This window comes from Nelumbo nucifera, chromosome 1 (genome assembly GCF_055504915.1).
Source record: "Nelumbo nucifera cultivar China Antique chromosome 1, China Antique-T2T, whole genome shotgun sequence".
Taxonomy (NCBI): domain Eukaryota; kingdom Viridiplantae; phylum Streptophyta; class Magnoliopsida; order Proteales; family Nelumbonaceae; genus Nelumbo; species Nelumbo nucifera.
In genome coordinates this window covers 70520077-70544729 of record NC_142649.1, presented here as the reverse complement: position 1 = coordinate 70544729, position 24653 = coordinate 70520077, and the positions used below count along the sequence as shown (strand labels likewise).

At 39.2% G+C, this 24653-nt stretch overlaps 2 protein-coding genes across 4 annotated transcripts; one reads left to right on the top strand and one right to left on the bottom strand.

Annotated features, from left to right (window-relative positions):
• The first annotated feature begins 6548 nt into the window (after window positions 1–6548).
• LOC104612770 (endonuclease/exonuclease/phosphatase family protein) lies at window positions 6549–11597 on the top strand. Of its 3 annotated transcripts, none has more exons than XM_088886743.1 (4): window positions 6549–7126; window positions 8343–8419; window positions 8515–8625; window positions 10744–11597. In XM_088886743.1, exons 1-4 carry the CDS (start codon window positions 6631–6633, stop codon window positions 11326–11328), a joined length of 1269 nt encoding a protein of 422 aa, XP_088742869.1. In that variant the 5' UTR covers window positions 6549–6630; the 3' UTR covers window positions 11329–11597. The 3 variants fall into 3 exon arrangements, with proteins under 3 accessions (XP_088742869.1, XP_088742868.1, XP_010278645.1); XM_088886742.1 differs by having other exon boundaries at window positions 8274–8419; XM_010280343.3 differs by having other exon boundaries at window positions 6552–7126; window positions 8271–8419.
• Window positions 11598–12125: 528 nt separating this feature from the next.
• LOC104612769 (uncharacterized) lies at window positions 12126–16871 on the bottom strand. The gene is made up of 14 exons (XM_019200364.2): window positions 16753–16871; window positions 16489–16539; window positions 16211–16330; window positions 16005–16124; window positions 15508–15649; window positions 15230–15403; window positions 14895–15047; window positions 14482–14588; window positions 14292–14382; window positions 13562–13703; window positions 13211–13367; window positions 12953–13069; window positions 12476–12599; window positions 12126–12410 (listed from the first exon to the last, which is right to left on the bottom strand). Exons 1-14 carry the CDS (start codon window positions 16794–16796, stop codon window positions 12153–12155), a joined length of 1800 nt encoding a protein of 599 aa, XP_019055909.2. The 5' UTR covers window positions 16797–16871; the 3' UTR covers window positions 12126–12152.
• Window positions 16872–24653: the final 7782 nt, after the last annotated feature.

The window sequence follows — 24653 nt, the reverse complement described above, 5'->3', positions numbered from 1 at the left end:
CTTGGTCATTTTATTTATCCATCAACTCTTTTGTCATTTTTGTCGTTCTTTTATTTCCTTATAGTTTGGACAAATTATGGTTATTTCTTTATTATGGTCCTTTCTGTTTGTAAAGATGCTTGTCATACTGTTATATTTTCATATGTATTTTGTCATTTCTCAAAGCTGGTAAAGAATGGTGTGATGAGAATAGGTAACATAGCTAGTTATCACCAGTTGAATATCGCTTGACCTTGGGCAGGGGAAGAGCTGAAGAGATACTCTTGGGAGTAAATTCCAAATGTATGCGACGATGCCGATCTTCATAGATTTTTTTTAATCTCACATTGAGATTGGTGTTATGCATGTCATGAATGATGATGCCTATTTTGAGTAGCTTCTTAATAAGTGGTAATTTAGAATTCATCATAAGTTGCTCTTAAGGGTGTATTCCTTTTCTGGATTTTAAATGGAGGGAAAATTGGACTATGGGAACCAAAATCCCATTGACCAAGAAACCTTTGCTCTTTTTTCAGATTTATGTGGGAACTAAGAAAAATTTATTTTCTTGGGTATCACTTACCCGCCATCTCTCAGGTGGGAGTAGGAAAGTTTTCAGCACTTGGATGAGACAAAAATAACCCTTCTGATAAAGAATTTTTATGGATAGAATGATCATTGTGAATGCTAATATCTATTAACTATGATTCCAATCTCCATAGAATTTTTATCTCATATTGAGATTGGTGTTATGCATGAATGAAGATGCTTGTTATGACTTATGATTACCTTGCTGAAAGTGATAACCTAGAATTCATCATAAGCTTGAGGCAAGATTATCATGAGAGCTTGATTCAAGCAACTAGTTGGCTCATGCCAACTTGAGGGAATGGAGATAGATGCCGACCTATGATTTGCAAAATTCAGAAGATGAGTGCATTAAATACATAAAGTCACTAAAATTCAATATACATAATCAATCACCGGATATCCTACATGAACATCAACCATCCTTAAAAATGGTTGGTGGCGTGGATTATGGGATGAGGGGTTATCCCATACTTCCCATCTAATATTTACCCTACAATAATCCAACTTTATTTTTACCGTTGTAATCTATCACAAAGCACCGCCGCTACCATGCTTCATGAACTGTCTGTAAGTATAAAGAGAACCCATTTCATATTTGATTAACGAAACAACTCCGACCAGCACTGCAATCTCTCATAGAGCATCGCCGCTACAATTGCTTCACCGTTTTCCGCTACAACTCCGACCACCGCGTCTTGCTTCAACACTCACCATTGCAACTCCAACTAGAACTGCACCGAACTGTTTGTAAGTATGAAAAGAACCCCTGTTTCATATTTGATTAATGAAACAACTCCGACCAGCACTGCAATCTATCACAGAGCACTGCCGCTACCATTGCTTCACCGTTTGCCGCTGCAACTCTGACCACCGCGCCTTGCTTCAACACTCACTGTTGTAACTCCGACCAGCACTGCACCGAACTGTCTGTAAGTATGAAAAGAACCCCTATTTCATATTTGATTAATGAAACAACTCCAACCAGCACTGCAATCTGTTACAGAGCACCGCCTCTACCACTGCTTCACCGTTTGCTGCTTCAACTCCGACCGCCGCGTCTTGCTTCATCACTCACCATTGCAACTCCGACCAGCACTGCACTGAACTGTCTATAAGTATGAAAAGAACTCCTATTTCATATTCTGTTTCATATTTGATTAATGAAACAAATATGGTGTTTTTGGTAGAAAGAAAACGAATATCCTCTTTCATATCCATTAACTCTCTTTGTTTGTAGAAAGAAAACGAAAGTTCACAAATTTTGTCTTTCTAGATTTTTAATTTGCACCTGTTTCATATCTGTTTACTCTTGTTTCATATTGTCTTTCCATTGCCACTTTGCACAAGTATTTGATCATCTTTTTTTAATGAAAGTTTGGAAAGCATGTCAGTTTTTTTTATCTACTGAACATAAATAAGAAAATAGTTGCAACCCCACTTCCCCGTGAAGAAGAAGACAATATTTCCCCTTCTACCCTCTCTCTGTCAAACCAGTTCTAAGATATAGTTACTGCATCCCAATCAAGTAGAAGAAGTAGAGGGAGTTTCTGATGGTGCAATAAATACGACTACTCAAGTTAATTCAACAATAGAAATTCATCTAGTTTTTGATAGGAATTATTACTTGTTAGCAAGTAAACAACTTGCTTAGATATGGCAAAAATGATGAATAAATCATACCCAACGATGCCAAAAGAAATTCATCAACAAAATACAATACCATTTCCTACGACGAATAGAAAGCAAACATCTCAGTTATCACGGTCCACCACTCAAAAGAATCTATCAGAAAACATGGTGAGCAAGATCCAGGACTGATGCAATAATAAAATCAGGGAATGGTGCATTGGTAAAGAGGTAATGCTCACAATGCCTCCCTTTCTGCTCTTTCCTTCTATACCTACATAGAAATATAACCCAACATTGATCACAATTGGAGCTTATTGTCGCCTCAACACAAAAGAGACATTGCAATAGCTGTTTTACAGATTTTGTCCTGATAGTTTAGGTTTACCCTACAGAGATCAACCTGTTTGACAGGATGATATCTGTATTTGCATGGAAAAAGGATTAAAGTAAACACAATCCATTCTCAAATATTCAGTGCAGGTAATTGAGAGCATCTAATTAGAAGGTGCACATTCAACCTCTAGACAAACCAAACAGGAATACCATGTAATTCACATAAAAGGTAGGAAAGAAAGCCAACAAATAGAAGTGACAAAGGTACGAGTTTTTAAATTTTCAAGGTGTAAATTTGGAGTGAAGTTATTTATTGTACACTTGTTTAAACATTGCAGGAGAAGAAAATTCTCCTTCACTGTTGGTGTGGGCAATCATATCCTTCCAGACCAGAGATGATCATAAATTAAGACGAATTCAGAGAAACAAACAAGGACTTTATGATTGGATAAATTGAATAGAAACTAGGAAAAAGAAGAAAGATGCCGGTCACTAATCATGGGCATGATCATGAGGAAATCATACCCTCTTTTTTGAATCAAGCACCCTTGGAATTGTAGTTCCAATCACTGGCGAAACAAACCATACCCACTGTTGGGGTGTGGTGTGTTTTGCTACAATAGTATTGTTTCCTCAGATAAATCCAGGTCAATCAGGATCAGAGTTGAAATAGTACCAATTCTAGATAAATGAAATTTAAAGTAACTATGATATTATGACATTTTGCATTGTCAAGTTTGCTAATCTCCTGAAATAGAATTGAAGTTGCAATCCCGTTGTGTTGCTGAACCCATTCTTTTAAGTGGGATGGTTCTATATTGTTAATTATTGTTAACATGATTTATTAATCATTAATTATTAATATTAATAATTATTTTTTAATTATTATTACTAATTTTAGTTAATAATAATATCATTATTTTTTATTAAATATTATTAATATTATTTTTATTAATTATTAATTTTTGTAACTTATTAATATTTTTTCTATTATATATATTATTAAAAAATAAAATATTGTGTTTTAATGATTAACGGCATAGATAATCTCACATGTAGTTGAGATGCATGGAATCAAACACAAAATGTGGATAGAAATGTGCCACACCTTGCAGAACAGAACGCCTATTAAGGTGTGGTATGGATCAATGCACACATATTTGTCCATGGTACAGAACAACTATCCTATTGGGGTGTGGTGTGTTTTCATCCACACAACACCTTAGTTGTGTGGTTGAATGAATACAAACATCAAAAAGAGGCCCTCCCTTAGAAGTTTCTTTAGATAATTTAAGACTTTACCATCAAAGTTGGCCAACTTGTTCAGGTTAAAGGCATGCTAAGACCTTTTCCTTTTTTAGTTTTGCAATAGGGGGCACAAGCCCAAGTGCTAAAAGCCTAATATCTAAGACCTTGTGTTTTTCTTTTGACATGATATCATCTCTTTAATGTTGTATGCCTCCTTATATCCCACTTATGGCACCGCGTTTTAATATTTTAACCACATATATCAAATTTTCAGTTGTCACGTGCATGACTACTAGTATAGATAAGGAGAAAAAACTTTTTTTTTTCTTTTTATATTTCCATATTGCTAATGTTCACTGATTTGTTCTAGTGGAGATGCGGATAAGACTCTTGCTATTACTGGTTTTGGAGGAGAGTTATTAGTGTGATGCTTTGCTACTTGAAAAGAAAAAGAGAAAAAAGAATTATGTCCCCTATGGGGGATTCATGCATATGATTAAATACAAAAAAAGGGTAAAATACAAAGGCCCCTTGTACTATGGGGTCATTGCCAAATACCCCTGAACTTTCAGTTGCAAAGTGAAAGTTCAGGAGGTCTTTATCACAAATAAAAGTCCAGGGTTTGTCACTAATTCCATAGTAAAGGGATCTTTGTAATTTACCCAAAATACTAGAGAAGGGTTCTAAAATAAAAGGCATTTTGATAAACAAATAAATAATAAAGAATAACTCTAGAAAATGTTATTATTCATAAAATTCAAATTAAAACTCTTGGGTTCATAATTTATGCTTCAAATAGTCAATCTTATCATAAATCACCAAATGACATACTGTGACTCCAGTTGCCTTGAGTTGAAAGGTTTCTATCATCAGATGTCAGATTCAGAATTCGTTACACATAACACATTTTGAGACGGAATGGGCTCTCCCTCGAGCATACTCCTCCATGAATTAGGAACATCTCCCCATAACCGGAACGAGAGATGTTCTCAATGCACGGGGGAGATGAGTTGCCTGTGGGGAGTCCATTCGATCCACTTTTTTTAGGTTCATTTATCAAAACACCCTTTATAGTTTTATGGATTTACTAAAACATATCCTATAGTTTGCATTTTATTAAAACACCTTTATAATTTGCAATTGATTTGCTTAATCGACCTTCCATTAACTAACAGTGGAAAATGATAGTTTTAACCATAATGTCCATTTGAATAAATTTAATTAAAAGAAAATAAAAATAAAAATACTATTTTTGCCCCTAATAAGACATGGGCAACCACTCCATTGGCTCTAGGGGTGAGCATCGATCGGTTTGGTTCGGTTACATGGCAGAAGTCAGTTCTAGGTTTTTGGAACCAGAACCTACCCTATGAAGGTTGATTCTAGCCTTGGTAGTTCGAGGGTCAGTTCCAAGGTCTACTTGTGGGGCTTGTTCTTTCTTTACTCCTCCCCCTTAAAAAAAAAGTGTTTTCTTAAAAACTTGATTGTTAATAAATATAACATGTAGTTTAAAACTTATATTACCTTTATTGGTTAAATTGAGTAACTTAGTATGTAAATTATCATTATATAGTTCAGAACTTATAATTTAAATTTAAATTTTGTAAGTATTACCTTTTACATTACTTATTGTACACATTCAAATATTATAATCATGGCCTTGCTATCCAGCAGTTCTTGGGTTCAAATCTTCACATCCACAAAAGAATTTGGGGAATTATTTCAAGGCAAGTTTGGTTCAAAAGTAGGTTCCACCAAAGCCGACCAAGGTCGGTTTGGGTAGGATAAACCCCTAGACCTTGGAACCTGCCTAGGTGGGGGTCGGTTTCAAAAATTTGGAACAAAAAAACCTACCTTGTAACAAATTGAGTAGGGTCGATTCAAGGCCGGTTCTATTTGGTTATGGGTAGAGTCCTACCCATTTGCTCACCCCTAATTGGCTCTATTTGGTCGATTTTGTTTTCTGTACAAAAAGTGTTAGATGTATTTTGGGAATAAACAATCATGGGCCTAATGGCAAAACAAACACTTAATGAAAGGTCATTAAGTAAATAGGTTGCAAACTATAAAGGATGTTTTAGTAAAATGAAAATTATAGGATAGGTTTGAGTAAATCCGTCAAACTTTAGGGGGTATTCTAGTAAATGTCCTTTATTCCACTTAAATGGGTTGACTCGAACCATTGACACCCCTAGTTCCGGTTGACCCGTTGAGCTTGACCAAGGGCCAATGCAAGGCAATTGAACGGTGCCATATCTGCACCCAACAGAAAAAGCCATTACAACATCTGTGTTGGCACACCTCACACAGAATTGGGACCGAGTTCTGGTATCATGGTGAGATGTGTGGATAGAGATTAGGTTGGAACTAGTGGGAACGATTTTGTATTGCAAGTAAAGACGGTCTTTGTTGTCGCGCGCTTAGGCTCCATTTGTTTGCGATACAAACGCTGAACCGAGGTATTTATGTTTGTTTGAAATATAAAAGAGTAATGATTATTAGAGCAAAAATATATTTTCTGATAGTTCTGTACTTCGGGAAGAGAGCATTACTGAACCTATTTTTTTGATACAATTTTCTGTTCTTTTGATAATTAACTTTTTCACCAAAATTAATGCATTGGAGCATTTAATGATGGCCCACACTATTGCACCGATTTCAAACAAACAAATGAATGCGAAAATGATTTAAAATGTAACATTCATAAACCGAAAAATAGGTAAATATGTAGTATACATATTTGCATTGCAACCAAACACAGCGTTAGCTCCAATGGCCATGGGCAACAATTAACAACAAATCCACGCGACAAAACTCAAAAGCAAAGAGAAGAGCGGCAACACTACTTAAATGGCTCCGGCTTTGATTCGTTTAGCTTGCGCTCCCGTCTCCTCTTCTACCCTATACCTATACGGAAGCCTTAGAAGAAACTCTGCTTCTCCATCCAAATTAATGGCGTGGCCTTGTTCCAAGTGCACTTTCATCAATCCTCCATCGCAGAAATCAGCGTGTCAGATCTGCCTATCTCCCGTTTCTTCTTCCAGTTCTCCCCCGTCGTTTAGTTGGTCTTGCAAGGCCTGTACTTTCTCCAACAAGTATGGAACGACTAACTGCGAAATCTGCGGTACAAGAGCCAGTGCTTCGTTGTTATCGCGATTAGACGATTTGGATTCTATTGGTCCCAATGAAGAGTTAGATTCTTCGATTGGGTCTGTTTTTCTGCCCCTGCAGCGCTGTAGTAAGAGAAAGAAGCCGGAGACTATTGAGGTTGACGATGACGACGGTCTTGGTGGACTGGACATTTCTCGAGTTGCCAAATCGTCGAGGCAAGCAGAAGACGCTTTGGGTTAGTCTTGTTCTTCTGTCTGTTTTCAATCAAAACCCTATCATTCTTTATATATCTTTTTTTTTCTTTTTCCTTTTTTTTTCGAAATTACGTGTTCTTTCATTTGCTTTTAACTTTTTGCCTATTGGTGTGCGTTGTATGTGACAATGATGCATTCGACACACAATTAACATTGTGGGGAATTGCACAGTTTCAGGTTATTCAAATACACAACTGCATCATAATCCAAAATGTAGTACCAAATTTAAAGAAAAACTATAAGTGATTCCGTTTCTTGAAGGAACTCCCCTGGTATTAAGTTTGTTTGCCAGTCTCAAAGCCGAATAGAGGTTTTATCGTATTGACATCTTCCGTAAGACCTTTTTCCAAACCCATTTAAACGATATGGTCTTACTGGAGTGGGCTGACGGAGGAGGATAAGCTCTTATCCATCCCGACTATCTGGAATAAGGCCTCTTTGTTCGAAACCTTCAAATGTCTTCATTTTCTGAATTTTATAATCCCTTTTGAGAGACTCGTGTTAAATAATGCAATTTTAATCTCTCTTTTGTTGATGCAATTTGAAATTTGATACGTATCTGGCATCCAGATCCTACAAAATAAATAAACAGGTTGAAAACTGAATTGGTTAAGTTTTTGCAAATTTGAAATTTAGTAACATTTGGAAATTCAGACCCCAATGAAATAAATAAACAGGTTGGAGATTAAATTGGTCAAGTTTTTGCAAATTTGAAATTTAGTAACATTTGGAAATTCAGACCCCAATGAAATAAATAAACAGGTTGGAGATTAAATTGGTTAAGTTTTTCCAAATTTGAAATTAGTAACATTTGGAAATTCAGACCCCAATGAAATAAATAAACAGGTTGAAGATTAAACTGGTTATGTTGTCACAATACCACCTTTGACGGTTTGACCTCAATTTTAATTTAATAATATAGCTTCTATATTATCCCCACTGTTGGAATTTGGAACCTGTAGCACTATAGTACTAATGAGTTAACCTGTTTCTTTCTTTAATACTCCCTTTTCTCCCATGCTCTTACTGTCGCTTTGTTCAGTTCTATGATTTTGTGGTTTCAATTTATAATGTGGTACCGCATTTCCTTTTCTTTTCTTTCCTTTTCTCCCCCTCCTTTATCAGAAGTTAACACCAAGCAAGACACCAATTTGAGCACATTGAAGATTTTGACTTACAATGTTTGGTTTCGAGAAGACCTGGAAATGTATAAGAGGATGAAAGCTCTTGGCGAACTTATTCAACAGCATTCCCCAGATATCATCTGTTTCCAGGTTTTGTTCTTTTCTTTTTGATTTGGACATAATCAGGTTTTGGACTGATCTGTTTTATCATCATCCATGATACTTAAAGTATTTACTTTGTACAGGAGGTTACACCAAACATATATGACATTTTCCAACAATCCAGCTGGTGGAAACTATATCACTGTTCAGTTTCAAATGATGTAGCAATAACAAGACCATATTTCTGCATGCAGGTTAGATCCTGATGCTCTATGGAGATTATTTTCATATATTTGCAATGGATTCCTGTTCTCTGTTTAATATATGCCTTTACAAGATTCCCTGAGTCAAAAATTAACCATCCAACAATTCTAACCATATGGCATGATCATTCCATCCTGAGCATTTTATTTATTCCATTATTTTGGCCAATTATAATGACAAAATGCAAAAAGTTTATTCTTCCTCCAAACTTGGGGTCTGAATCTATTATGTCATTTGCTTTTTACACAGTTATTGTGCAGACAATTAGTGTGAGACACGTGTCCTGCAAACTTATGTAGCAGTCCATGTAGTGTATAGACTATAACTCACTTCACATCTTCTGTTTCTTATTTTGAAAAATTTTCAACTGGATCCAAAGCCATATATCCCATTATTATTCTCCTACCAGCTGCTGGCTGCCACTATGTCTCCTAACTACACAACTGGTTTCCCCTCCACTATTCAAAGTATAAATGCAGACTCACATCACTTAACCTTCATTCCACTGCCCCACCTTTCTATCTCCATCTCCAAATATAATCAGCCACCCACTTGTCTCCTTCCAAAATGATTGGTGATTACATGTTGACCAAACCTGAGATGATCCTAAATTCCACTCATACCTGTCAAAGAGCCCATTCAAGGGTCGCTGAGCTTCCACCTCTCTTGTTTGGAATCAACTTTCACAGCTCAAAATGTCATACTTGGCATCCTTATCATGCACCCTTGTCTGCATTTTTGCTGACCTAAATGCTCACTGAGACAAGCTGGAACATGTTAGTCATTCTTGCCTGGGTTTTCTTTGGGTGGCTCACCCATGGTTATGCCTGTGGCCCCGTGCTCACCTTGGTCTTTGTGCTCTTTAGGATGTTTTTTTTCCTGCTGATGCTGTAGCACAACCCTTACACAGATGATGTTCTCTCTCTCTTCCTCAGCCGCTTCATACTTGCTATTGCCATCAATTACCATAGAATGTATAAGAAATTGGCCCTGAATATGAGTTCTAAGATCAATATGGATGTGGTGCACAAAAATATTAGCTGGATTAAGGGAGTGCAGTTAAGAAAAGTTGTCTTATTTTGCATCTGTTTGATTCCTAGGAAACCTCAATTTTTTTTTTGGATATTACTTCATCTTTTTCTTAAGCAATAAATGTAGGAGGATTTGTGTGAAAAATCATTGTAAATGATTCGGAGATTTGCCCCTACTTTGTAGCAATACAAGTTTATACCACTTGTAAAAAATAAGGTTGGGTACCCAACTTGAAGAATTCACACAGCATTAGACTTGGGACCTCTGGCTGGGCCCATTCAAATTTTAACAACTGCTCAGCCTCAGCCAACCCAAGTTGCAGCCTTGAGTCCAATGATATAACATATAACAAAAATAAAAAAGGAAAAAGTTGCAGCCTCACTTGTTGGGTTGTCCGCAGCTGGCAGGAAGGGCACTGGTGGGATAACAGGGAACAAGTGAAAGTGTCATGAAGGGACACTTGTGGGAGAGTAGAATTGCAGTCAGGGCTACACAGAAGAACGGTATCTCTGAGGGCCTCTTATCTGTGGCTGGCTGGAAGGGTGCCAGTGGGAGAACAATTACTGGCATTGTGGATGTAGGTAGCAGTCATTGGAACAGAGATACAGTTAGGGTTCAGGATCATTCTCAAAGGTTTTGAGAATTAAAAATAATAAGTGGTATGATGGATGGTATTATTAGTCTCACACATCACACCTGTGGACTGCTAAACGTGTTTGCAGGACAGGTTTTGTACACTGATTGTGTGCAGCAACTTTGGAGGCAAAAGCGCATAGCAGATCTAGACTCCCAAACTTGAAGATAACCTTTTCTTTGGTGCTTACCTGTTCTTATGCTGCATATTTTATGCGTTTATTTATCTTCTAGCTTCTACTTCAAATTTTACTTGCTTTCTTTGACATCAGTCTCCTGTATTATTCCCTTCTTTTCTTCTACCATGCTTTTGCCAAAAGTTAGTCTGTTGAATTCCTCTCTAACTTTAGATTTCTTGTCCTGTTATATGTTATATTTTCTCCAGTTCTTAATTTAATTCTGCTGTGTCAATAATGAAGTTTGAACTGTTAAATCATTTGCAGTTAAGTAAACTACCTGTTAAATCCTTCAGCTGTACACCATTCAGCAACTCCATAATGGGTAGAGAACTTTGTGTTGCTGAGATTGAAGTTGGGATTGATAAGCCATTGGTTGTTGCCACTAGTCACCTTGAGAGTCCTTGTCCAGCACCTCCCAAATGGGATCAAATGTACAGCAAGGAACGTGTAGCTCAGGCAAAGCAAGCCCTTAATATTCTCAAGGACCTTCAAAATGTCATATTTGGTGGCGATATGAACTGGGATGACAAGTTGGATGGTCAGTTTCCCTTGCATGAAGGTTGGGCTGATGCTTGGGCAGACCTCAGGCCTGGGGAAAATGGATGGACATATGATACAAAGTCCAATCAAATGTTGTCTGGTAACAGGACATTGCAGAAGCGATTAGATCGATTTGTATGCAATTTACACAATTTCAGTATTCAACGGATTGATTTGATTGGGAAGGAAGCAATACCAGGACTTTCTTACTGCAAAGAGAAGAAAGTAAAGAAAGAGATACAAAAGTTGGTGCTCCCTGTTTTGCCTAGTGATCATTATGGCTTGCTCTTGACAATTAAACGGTGCTAGGAGATGAAGATGCAGAATCAAGTTTTAACTTTTGAGTCCAGTGGGTTGATGCCCTTGTTACTACAGTGCTGCTATTATTTATATTATTGTCCCTTAGAGCAATTTTGTACAGTTGGTGGGCTCAGTCACAGTGGTGTAAAGGACTTGGTACCTTATTATGTCTTTTTGTATCTTCCAAATTTCTGTGGAAAAATGCTTTAACATTTCTGTATTCACTGTTTTTTTGGATAGAAGGCATACTCTTGCATATTTGTAAAATTTAAATATAATCTTGTGCAAATGGATTTAACATGCAAAGTCCAATTCCAAACCGTCCTACCCTACAGCGTACAACCTTGTACCAATTCGTCCCGATCAACAGAATTTGGTTTGTGGGATCCTAGGTGTCAGTTTCTCCACAGACCACAGTGAAAGAAGAAAAACCAAAACAAACAATGGGGTTACAAGTCATACCAAATTATAAGAATAACTTTTATATGTTTTTGGGAGTCGTGACCGGATGGATTGGGATAGTGAAACCCAAAACTAACTTTGGTTGAAAGATTAAAACTCTTATCTGACCCTGCACCTGAATAAACGTGACCCTAACCTGACTAGGAAGAATCCAAACTAAATTAGATTTGGTTGTATGATTAAAAGATATCAATTACCTTTGTAATATCAACGAAGAAACAAAGCATTTTAAGAATTAAGTGGTCAATCATGCTAGTATGATTTGTGAGATGAAAGTGAAACATTAAGCACCAGTTGACGAAGCCCATCCAGTCATTAAAAATTCTATATTGAAGCTCATGTGGTAAATGAACTGATGCTCCATTTTCATTCTATTGACCACTGTACTTAATGGACAAAGCAGGTGCTTCGATCCTTATGTAATCATAAAATATTCCGCAGAGCGCGTCTCCTCCTCTGGCTTGTGTCAGGAATACTGTATTATCTCCCTCAGACAACAATAATGAGGAAATATCGATGCTAAAGAGCCGGTATAATCCATGGATTCCATGTCGACAAACAGCATTATCCATCCCCAAGTCCAATACTTGAAAGACCAGATGATCTTCATCTAGATAATTGACATGGACCTGTAATTGGACCAAGTTTTTAAAGCAAGTCCATGAATGATGATCAATTGCGTGTTAGTCAGTACCTGAAGGTCAGAACGATTTGCTGATGCAATTGCAATTCTCAGTTTATAAGTTCCACCGGCCAAGGAATCAAGATTAAATTTCACCGCCCAAGTTGTGGGAACATATGTTTTATCTGGTCGCCTCCTGTGAAAATTTGAAACAATCCTCGTTTTGAAAAGGGGAGTCAATGGCTTACAAGTGAACACTAGTTCAGAAGTCAGAACTGGGTAGAAAGAATATCAATCAGGAAATCCAATGCCAAAATATTTGTGCTGACTTTATCATTGAGTGTCCCATCAAGCCACTCATCCCCCCAAAGTTATGGTTTTAGCCTTTTAGGTGGTGAATCATCCAAGGAAGAACTATTATTATGATTTGTCTTTTACAGTGAAATGAAAAGAAAAAGCGTTTAATACAAGAAGAAGTACATCTAGTGAGTAGTGAGTATTGCCTATGTTTATTTTCAATTTTCATAGCAGAAAGGGGACAGACACTACCTGTCAACATGGGCGAAAAACCAATCTTTTCCGGAATCATTAACTCCAACTGTGAAAACTTGATCAGATTCAGGGTATATATCTGCGTATCTGTCCCATAGTCCATATTGCCTATATCTGCATTTGGCAGATGATTCTAGTAAGAAGAAAAAATCAAAAAGACTTGAAACAAGAACAGTCTACAACATGCCATTCCAAGAAATGCATGATAAGGTTAAACAATGAGCAACATTTATAGAAAGAGCCAAAGTTTCTTACTTTTCAGGACTGTTGATATACAACTTATTGACGTATAGTGGGCTCACATCAGGCACATAGTAACCCATTGCAGTACGATCTGGAAACCCAATCTCCCATACAGTGGCACCATCTCTCGGCGGTACATATGTCAAATTGCCAAGTTGTGTCTCTGATCCTGAAGTAGTTGAAAATCGTTCTATTAGAACACTGAAAGTATTTTTGTTAATGCTTCTGTTTTCCGTCTTAAGCTAAAACTAAAAATCCATGTTAACTAAGGAACGGAAATAGCTGCTAAAGAAAGACTACAGTACTGCGCCTTTTCTATTTGCATGTCGAGATAATTAATTGTTGGAAGAGGAATGGGAGTACCGGGATAGATTTGGACCGGTTCTTTCTCAAGGTAATCACCAATAAAACCCGGAACCCATCCGTGGAGGCTATAAGAGCCTGGAATCACATTGTTGATGGTGAATTCTCCATTTGAATCTGTCTGTACCCAGAACTGATAACCCTTCATACGCACAACATTAACATGAACACATATTAACCAACATAACATGGATTAATAGATTTCAATTAACACTTTTTATTAATTCTTCATTACAAGCATGCCAATCTTGTTTGAATTAATTCCTATGGTACTGGTTCAAGTTCCACCTCTATAATATGCTTTTCTGATTAGACCTGACTTTGGTTGCATGCCAGATGTGAAGGAAGATAAATTAAATCATTTCCTTATTGCATGGAAAATGATGTTCAACAGGAAAACTCTCAGATTCATATTTTCCTGGTGATTTGTTTAACTTGGAAAACAAACCTGATTAGTCCAGATATGAATCTGTATTACCCATCAGAAAATAAGAACTGTTGTTTTCCCATAACTAGCAAACCCACCTTTTGGAGAATAGCATATTTCAGTAAATACTTCATTTTATGTGCAATCAAACAGAACCTAAATTGGAACTCATTGGATGAGCTTAATCCTATAGCTTTCTATTGGACAGTGACAACAAGTTGGGTGTTTCTCCTCTTGGTATTTATAGAGTACTGTTAAGGTTTATACTTAACTTGGCACCAATGTAGACAATTGGTAGGTTACCTTGCTTTCTAATTGCCAAGATCCTTCACTAGTTGCAACTGATAGGCCAACATATGCACATTTGGCAGGAATAAGATCTCCAGAGACGAATCTGCATATTCGAATTGGTGGTGAATTATGAGGCGATTAAATGAGTTGCAATAGAACCTTCAGGCTTGTCAAAAGAAATCCTTACAGGATGAGTCCTCACCTATCTTGAACAAATAATCTTCCTGAAACTGAACCCCGTTCGTCAGCAGTAAGGAAATATTGTGAGGAGACGAAATCATATGGCCACATAGTCTCTTCAAACAGCCTCTGGAGAATGATCAGGACCATGAAGAAAACAAACAATAATTAAGCAACCCTTTATTGTTGAGATTTAATAAGCACGGGCAGTGAACAGTCTACTCGTAAATACAAAGCCTTGGCCTTCAGGTTCAGTTGGATGGTCTTAACTCTTAACCGTCCAAAATGATCTGAACAAGAGGTCAGTTCCTTTAACACATTCATACTGTTTCTAACCATATTTGGCGGTCTGGAAACTCTCAATTATAGACCAACCCACAGGCCAGCCACCGGCCACCGGTAAAATGGTGTTTCAATGGGAACGGGGGCAATTACCTGTCTTTTTGCGTCGACCCACAAGTCGTGTGCATTAGATTCATCTGGGGTCGAATTAAGGTAGACGAAAAATGGTCCCAGTACCTTCGTCCAAGCCTCTCCTTTAAAATGAGCCACCATATCCTTACCAATATAATGAGTTCCATGAAGCATCTGCATGTAGAAGCTTTAACAAACTTAAAGTATCAGACAAACATACATCTAATTGTTACTTCAATTTTGGACTTGGGTCTCAGGCTTCATTTCATTAGTTGTTGTTGCATTCGTTGACAGATTACATATACTGACTTAACATGGAAGTATTGGATTGCAGTATTTAAGTTTTGGTTACTTACCGCCAGACAGACTGGACCAGTGTGGACGGTGAGATTTTGCTTGGTAGGTCCACCATTGCGGAACTCATTGCTGGGGAAGATGACCCAAAATCCAACAATAGGGCCGTCGGAGCTTATCCATCCGTGGACTCCACCATCCTTGTTGTCCATCGAATACTGGTACTTGTCATCCACCTGAAAGTGGAAACCACACACAGACAAGGGAAAAGACTACCATCAGTTTTGTGTAATTTGGACTCTAATTCAGGAGCTTTACCATGTGGTTTACTTATGCATACCTCGCCTTTTAGATCTGGATTAATGGGATTAGTGAGCAAGTATGATTCAGGGACAATGAGTTGCTTGGATCTATGACGAAGTAAATCCTCTGGCATTGGCATTATCCTCTGCTTCTCATCTGTGATTGCCATGTAGTGAAATCTGCATTATTTAAAATTAATCAGATGGGTGCCTCCATCAACCCTTGTATTGACTTGCCTAAACAGATGAATCAATCACCAGAGCTTAGTTACTGAAACTAGCCAATAACTCCCGATATCTCGTATATCGTATTCAATTCTTCTTGCATCTTTTCCTATGTATTTGAATATTTGTTGTGTTTCAATTACTGAGCACGTTTGTGCTACATTAATTGGAGGGAGATTGAATTTCACATGTTGTACGAGTCCTAAAATGGTATATATATATATTAGCTGATTATTGTTAATTTGCTGTCTTTTAACATAATTTTACGTAGTGAGTTCTTGAATCAAATGGGTGCAAGGCTAAAAGGTACTTCTCTCTTCTCAACCGGAAAACCATCCTCGTCTGCGTCAGATCGAATGCAGGGCTTCCGGCAGGGTGCTCATATATTGCGTAGCAGTAGAAGCCTGAAACACCACTCCTTAATATGTACCTGAAATTATTCATTTAGGAAGTAACTAAAATGATTCGAGACGGTGGCACAAATAGAAAAACACAAACTCATAGACTATACAAGACCTCTTATCTACATTGAGTGGCAATACGATGCCGGTAGCTGATGGATCCCAGATACGCTTGAATGAGACCTCTACACAGTCGTCAGACGATTGAACAACACTGTAATCTGTCCCATTTAATCTGTTTAATTCAAGGCAAATAAAAAACTTTTAATTTAATTTTGTCCAGGATCCCTCCTCAGTGAGAAACATGATGAGCAGGATTGCGATGAAATGGGTTCTGAGGGATTTGTTGATAGCAAAAGCTGCTTCAATTAATGAAGACAAAGGCGTACATACCTTTGGTAGATGTCATGATCACCTGGTGGGCTCCAGTCGATGTCCCAGTATCTGCACAAAACATTCTTCACGTATATGTTATCCAAAATGCAAGACTGAAAACAGAGTAGTCAGGTAAAGAGAAATTTTACGAGTGTTGGTGGAGATTAGTGAGGATTAAGGACAACTCAATTTGGATTCTATATATCCCAACACTCTGGTGAGCGCGTGCAGATACAAAATAACAAGAAATCATAAGATAACCTCAGTACCGATTTATATTACCCCCGATTGGATTCACTTTGCTTGAGGTCCAGTACGTTGTCCATCCCTCCATACTTTATGCCTGTCAGCAACCCACTTGGTTTTAAAATCGTAAGCTGAACCAATCCATTGTCCAGTATAACCTACACCAGATACCAATGTGAATAAAAAAAAAATTAATAATCTTCTGTGTGTGTCTGTGTCTGTGTTTGAGAGAGAGAGAGGATGTAGTGGAAATACATAGGAGCCTTGGTCGACCAATCTTACGTTCCTTGCCATGATAGGAAGGATAGAGTATGGGGGGGTTGTGAGAGAAGCACTATTGAAGGTATTCAGATTTCTAGCTAGTTGGTTTCATACTTTCAATGGAAGAGCATGAGCAGGCATTGATAATATCCTGCACTTGTTCTTTATCATCATAAACAAAATGCAGAAGATTTGTAAATTTCAGCAATAATGCTGCTATCTTGAGTATTTCTTATATATAGAAGGGAAACAAAAATAAGCTAAGGTGCTTACAGAGGATTAGCTGGTACTTAAAGTAGAAGAGAACTGGCTGGTGCTTGAAGTTAAAGGGATATCTTCTTTAAAATTAAAGCCAAATTTGGCCCTGGAACCCAAATTTGAACTTGATAAAAAGAGATGACAAATCGAGTTCCACCTATTTATGGAACTGAAACTGTGTAACACACATCACGGAGGGGAATTACATCTTTACATATTACATGCTAGATTAATTGTATCCACACCTAGCGTACTTGATGCCTATGTGTTAGGAATATATATATTCACACTAGTCACTTGCACGGGGGAGTTATGAGACGGCTAAGTAGGGAATCCAGTGATAGGGTTGCTCAAGAATTGAATGAATGAATTTTGTTATGAGGAGGATCTTTATTTGTAAGTAGGGATCCCAAGGTCCCAAAAGGAAGGAGTAAAAAATGCTCGTTTTCTATTACGAAAGAGAATATTAAATCTGTTGTCAGTCATTAAAGAGCATTATTAGGGTTATCATAACCCTAGGATTATCATAACCCTATGTACGGTCTTTCACCCGAGGATTATCATAACCCACGTGTACTACCACCTTTTTGCACCTTACTTAACCGACGTGGCGCTACTGACGTCACTACATAACAGGCGGCCCCTTTACTAAACCTACGCGGCGCCCTATTACGTGCGCTACTTAGAATTACACATGCGGTTAATATTTAAGCCTGGTTCTTAACGAACCGGGATTTTGTAGTGATCCAGGGTTTATTGTAAGACCGCACTCCTCTGGAGTTCATTGCTAGATTGTGTGTCTCTAAGGTTTATCACAGAGTTGCATCCGTTCAAAGTTCATCGCAGATTTAACTATAACATGTTTTAGTCTCATATTAAGTACAAGTCCGTCACAAACGTGCGATGAACCGTGTATTTATCGTGAGCGTGTGATGCATTATAAGTTTATCGCAAGCAACCGATAAGCTATGAACTGATTGTAAGCATCCATATGGTATTAATTTAGTGTCTTCTATACTTTGAAGGATTGAGGGACTTGCCATGTATGAGATGTGTGGTCTCAGATGTTATTGGTAAGGTGTTGAAATGTATTTTGTTGGCAGGTGATTCAGACTCGTTTTATTGAGCTAGGATTGCTTAGTTAGTGCCTTAGTGGCTATGTAATCAACAGTGGCACCCTACATCTAATTGTTTAATTTGGGCGGATTATGGTTGGGATTTTGTCAAAATTTGAATAGGCCCAACCCAACATACTGTAATTTTTTTTTATCCCTGTTTTTTTTGTCTCGTACCTACGATTATGAATGAGGATGATAATAAGTTAATGGTGAACATAATAGCAGGGTCCAAGACAAAGTTGGAAAATGGAACCCAATTTAATCTTGATTGGAAGATTGGTTCTTGTGCATAGCTAAGTTATCCTCTTAAGTAGGGGTGTCAATTAGACTGGATTTGGTTCAATCCGATCCAATCCAATGTGAGTCCATTATAAATGGACCAGGCAAAAATATCTAAGTTTTCGAATAAGAAACTTATTAGCTGGGAGCGGAGTGGTTCATTGATCAAGGCACTGATCTGGAGAGTCTTGGCCGGTTCGTCAACAGAGACCGGTAAGTAGGGGCAGCTCGCTCGTTAGTGTACTCCGCAGGTCGCTCGAGCTCAACATCTTCTGCTAGCCTTACCTTTCCTTTAAGAGCAGCTATGTAGCATTTGTGCGACTCGAGTTTGTCACCTCGCACGACTCCCATCCCGTAATTAGTTGGGAACTTCATCGCCAAATAGTAAGTGGATACTACCACGCGTAGAACATGCGTGATGGGCCGACCTACTATGGCATTGTAGGTGGATGGAGTCGTGACTACCAGGAAGGTGTGCTCAAACTGCACGATGTTCAGCCACGTGCCGGCTTCTATAGGTACTATGACTCACCCAAGAGGTCTGACCTCCTCACCGCTGAACCCTACTAAAGGGGTGTCTGCCGGTTTCAGGTCGCTCTGTTGTAACTGTAATTTATCGAACATCTCCTTGAAGAGTATATCGGACAAGCTGCCTGAGTCTACCAATATCCGCTTTACTTCGAAGTCATTGATTCACAGCTTTACTACTAGAGCATCGTCATGAGGATACTGGATCCCGTGTGCATCATCCTTAGTGAAGTATATCGGTCCTTCAAGCCGAGGTCACTTTGATGGGTTTTCCACTTCATTTTCTAGCTCACGAACCGAGTTCCTCCCGGCTGCCGATGTACACCCCACGATGATGGACCCGCCGGTAATCATGTTAATTACCCCATGGATCGGTCTCTCTTCTGGCAATTGTTGTGGCGGTTGCTCGTTCTGCTTGCTGGCTTCTAGGGCATTCCTCCTCTGGTCCCCCTGTCGGTCTATTTGTCCCCTTTCTTCACGTAAGATGAAGTTCTTCAGGTATCCGCGTCGGATGAGTTCCTCGATCTCGTTGCAAAGATTCCTGCAGTTCTCTGTACTGTACTTGTGATCTCGGTGAAAGTAGCAATAAACATTCGAGTTCCTTGTTGTTGGGTCTCCCCTTAGCCTGGGAGGCCATTTGATGAAGGAGGAGGCCTTAATGGCCATTAGGATCTCTCCTCTTTTAGCTTTCAAGGGCGTGTAGTTCGTTGTCTCCACAGGTGGGGTTCTAGAGCGCCGGCCTGACTTACGAGATCGCGAGGGGGACCGACTTCTGGAGTTGTTTCTTCCCCTGCTCGGGGACTTGCTTTTCTTCCTCTTCTGTCTGCCACTGCTCGTCCCTTCATTTTCTCTCTTCCTCTTTTCTGGTGGTGGGTTATCAACCTTCTGATTGATCTCCTCCTCGGTACCAATGAACTCATCTACTAACTTGAGGAACTCGATGATGTCTTTCGGTTTATTAGCTACCACATGCCATTTAAACTCCTTGTGGGTGATTCCTTTCTTGGCTGCAGTGAGTCTACTACCGGGTCGAGGTCTGGTATTTGCAAGCAAGTGTCGTTGAAGCGCTTGATATAGCTTCTGATCGATTCTCCTTCCCTCTGAACCACATTGAGAAGGATTTCCTGCGACTTTGGACACTTTTTGCTGGTGATGAAGTGTGCAATGAACAAGTCGGAGAACTGCGACTAGCTTTTGATTGAGCCGGCACGGGGTTCCAGTACCAAGTTCGAACTACCCCTTTAAATGTAGTAGAGAAGGCTACACACATGCAAGACTCATCAACCCTAGCTAGGTGCATCTGATTCTGGAAAGAGTCCACATGATCATTAGGATCGAATGACCCGTCATACTTGTCTAACGGGGGCATCTTGAAATCTTTTGGTATTGGAGTCGCCAAGAGCTCGGGAGACAGAGGAGATGACCTGCAAAGTAGTGGAGGTGTGGTCTTTGTAGCCACTGAGCTCGCTTCTTCCTTCCCTTTAGTTTGCTCTTCTCGCTGGTCTGGCTTTGCTAGCAGGTTGTTCTTGACCAAGGTACGGCGTGTCTTGCAACGTCTCCGCTGTTGCTTTTTCACTAGCTCTGCTTTGGTGCTGCTGACTTTAGTTTGATCTGGTACTGTGGCCCTATCACGAGGTAGATCCTGGTTTCTTGAGGGATTATGGAGTTGGCTATCACGAGGGGTAGAGAAGCCTTGTCTTGAGTTCGCACCTCAAACCCCCAACTGGTTATCTGCTCACGAGCCATCATTCTCTCGCTGTGAGTACCGAGGCGGATTAGGTTGACTATCCCTGGACCTACTTCTGACATTTCCTTGTGAGGTTGGCGGAGTGTGCTGACTGTCTCTCCTCCCACGGGGCAAGACCTGACTCTTGAGAGGAATCGGTACTTGTGAGATCTCTTCGCCCCGATGGGGTGGTCGGTTGATGTTCTGGTTAATCCCAAGGTGATTCGGATTCTGACCATGATGAGGCCCTGGGTGCCGAGGTGGGAGCGACTGCTAGTTTAGCTGTAGTGGAGGGAACTGGTGTTGATATTGCTAGTAGAAGTAATACTACTGGTACTGCTAAAACTGTTGGACCTGCTGCATCTGGATCTGAATAGCCCGGACGCACTAAACGAGGTCGTGGAACTGGGAATGCCCAATTCTGGGAGGAACCATGGAGGGCTCAAGAAAGTTGCGCCTACCACTAGGGAAAGTGGGGCTCTCACTTGTGTGTTGCTCGGTGGTGCAGTCAGTGATGGGACTCCAGACGCTATGAGCGGAATGGTGAACTGGCCGATGCACACCGTAGGAGCTTGGGGCAAGGTTGGCTGCTGGGCTTGCCCCCCGGTGGTGTTCATCTTGACACTTTTTCCGGTGTGGCTGGAGGATGCAATTGAGATTGAGGTTAAGCTTGAAACTACAAAGAGGTAGGGGTGACCTTTTGATCATTTCCCATAGAAGGCGCCAATTGATGGTGCGCGATTTTACTACTCCTAGTTGGAGGGCGATCCGAACTCTAGATGGACGACGAGCTGGATCGATCTACAAAACAGTGTATCAGAGAACCGGGGGTAGCTAACCCGGCGAGGTTGCTTCGATGCTTAAGTCAATAATTATGCTGTGAATGCGAGCTGAATGCTTGAGAGCTTGAGTGCTAGAGAGTAGAGTAATCACGCGTACCTTTTCCTTGAGATTTCGAGTCTTTATATACTGGAGTAGTCGTGGGCTTTATGAAAGAGCTCCGGATTCTTTGGGCTGTAAAGATAAGGTTGGTTCCGTTTTTGGAGGAAGGCGGCACGTGGATGAGGCTTATCGTCCACCTCCGATTCAGGCGGCACCGGGATGAGTTCTTATCGTGATCTCGGGAGATTCGGGATCTGTTGGCTCATCGTGACCCCAAGAGATTCGGGATCTGTTGGGGAGGCCTTTGGAGTTGGTTATACGACGCTTCGGCTCATTAGCTCCGAGTTGGAACTTCGATTCTTCAGTCCCTAACTGGATTGGATGTTGGAAGTGCCTCTATGCCGAGGCGGGTTTTGGGCCGAGGTGGCTGGATACCCGAACTGCGAAGGTCGCGAACTGGGCTTGCCTGGCTGAATTGTCATCCTTCAATCAGATCGCACCTACGTGTCCCCTTTCTATTAGGTCATGCCAAATCACCCTTCATCACAAACCAATGCATGTTTTGGACTAATTTGGACCGGTCCAATTCAATGTTTGGACCATTCAATCTGTTCAAATTCATTTTGATTTACATTGGTTTCAACCCAAACCCGGTTCATTGACACATATTCTTATCTTATATCAATGGACTAGATATTGGTTTAATCCAACCCAATCCAATATAAATTTGTTACAGACGGACCAGGTCCAATCCAATCTAACAAATATTTTGGACCATATTGGTCCAATCCAATATGTCTTGTTGGTCCATCTAATCCATTCAAATTGATTTTGGACTGGACGAGGTCCAATCCAAAACCGGTCCATTGATACCCTTACTATTAAGTAGAGAAAATATACATGAATGAATACAAATACAAATGTAAAATGCACAACTTTATCTACTGTATTTTTAAACCATGTATATTTATATTGTACATATTTATATTTATGTTTGTATGTGTACTACTTCCAAACTAAGCTCTAGGAAAAAAAGCGAATACAAATATTGTTTTGAAGGTAGTTTGAGAAAGGACCACCTTTCTCAAATTGACAAAAGTGTCCCTGTTTTCTGGAGTAATCCATCATTTAAATATCATGAACTCTCCAATTACCCCTGTTTTCAACTTTTTATTGTTGATGCAAAGCCTAGAAGGTAAATTTTCTATTAGTACCTTGTACTTTGGGCCTAGTATCATTTTATTCCCCAAGCTTTAAAATGCGACAATTCAGTATCCGAATTTTCAAAATGTGTTAATCCAGTACCTATCGTTAATCAGTTGTTGACTAATCGTTAAATGGCATTTGAAAAAGACATAAATGCCTTTCGAGTGTTATTTAATTTTCTTTATCAACCATTCAAACGTTATAAAAAAAAAAAAAATTAACAGCCTTAAATCCTTACCTCTTTTATTCAAGAAAGTTTGGGTCCAAAATGCCCATTGATGTTAATTTTTTGTCAATGTTTGAATGGTTGATAAAGAAAATTATGACACTTGAAGGGCATTTGTGTCTTTTTAAAATGCCACTTAACAGCTGATTAACGGTAGATACTGAATTGACACATTTTAAAAATTCGAATACTGAATTATCACATTTTTATAGTTCTGAGACCAAAATGGGACAGGGTATATTTCACTCACCATCACAAACGGAATAAGACGACCATTTATCACCCTCTCAGAAAGAACTAGTACACAATTGAACGGCCATCTTAGCCAAATCATGCGCAACACGACTACAAGAACAAAAAGAGACAGAAATAGCAGGACTGATCATCCTCAAAAGTCAAAAGATAGCGACAATCCTCCATGGTCATCCGAGAGCCTGATGCTGTCCGTGGTTACTTGGGCATCGGATTCAATCAAAACAGGGCCACCCATCAAATTTAACCTCAAAGATAAGGGGCCTGCGCAGTGCGCACCTCCACCTCCACCTCCACTGCAGGACGCTGATCAATTAATACATAGAGTTTCGCTTTCACTTGCCAGATGTCTACCAGCTCAATGCCTCCCCCACTTCTCCCTCTCTCTCTCTCTGTGCGTATGTTAATTAAACAATACGGAAATAGCCTCCTCTGTTCTTATTCACCATTGGTCTGACATGCACAAAATCCACAAAGAAGGCAGTTTTTGACATTTGGCTTCTTTACACAACTCCTTATCATTATTTGGCTCTGCCTTTGGAATTATGTTCTGAACGCACGCCTATGTCCAAACAGTTGAACAGTGATTTAGGCGAAGATTAACTACTTCTGAGTTCTGACAGAAGGACAGGGAGAGTAAAGGCAGAAAAAAGAATGATGAAACGAGAGAGTGGTCTGAGACTGAATGACACAGAGTACAAAGAAAAGAAGAAGAAGAAGAAAATAGATTTCTCCCTACTCAATCTGTCTGCATGCAAACATTTACGACTATATGATGCTTGTTCAGTTTGCTTGCTGTACAAGTCCAAATTGGGTTTAAAATTTTCACTTGACATGAATTTGTTAAGAGTTGCAAACGGATCAAGTCCAATTCAGATTGCAGTAACAAACTAAAAAATGACTTTGATATTATTGATCTTCTATTTCATGAACAAAATGAATGAAAAATAACATGATGTATGAAACTTGAACCTACGACAAATTGTTAAAACACAAAATCTAAACCAATTTCAAGTATATATATTTAAATCAAATTGAATGGAATTTTCTTAGATCAGATAGGGATATTCGATCCAATTGTAAACGGGTCGAATTCGATCACCATTACTGGAGTTGAATTCGAACTTAATAAAAATTCGGATCACCATTAATGTAGCCTTAAGATTTGTTGATAAATTGCTTAGGATTATGATTTGTACCT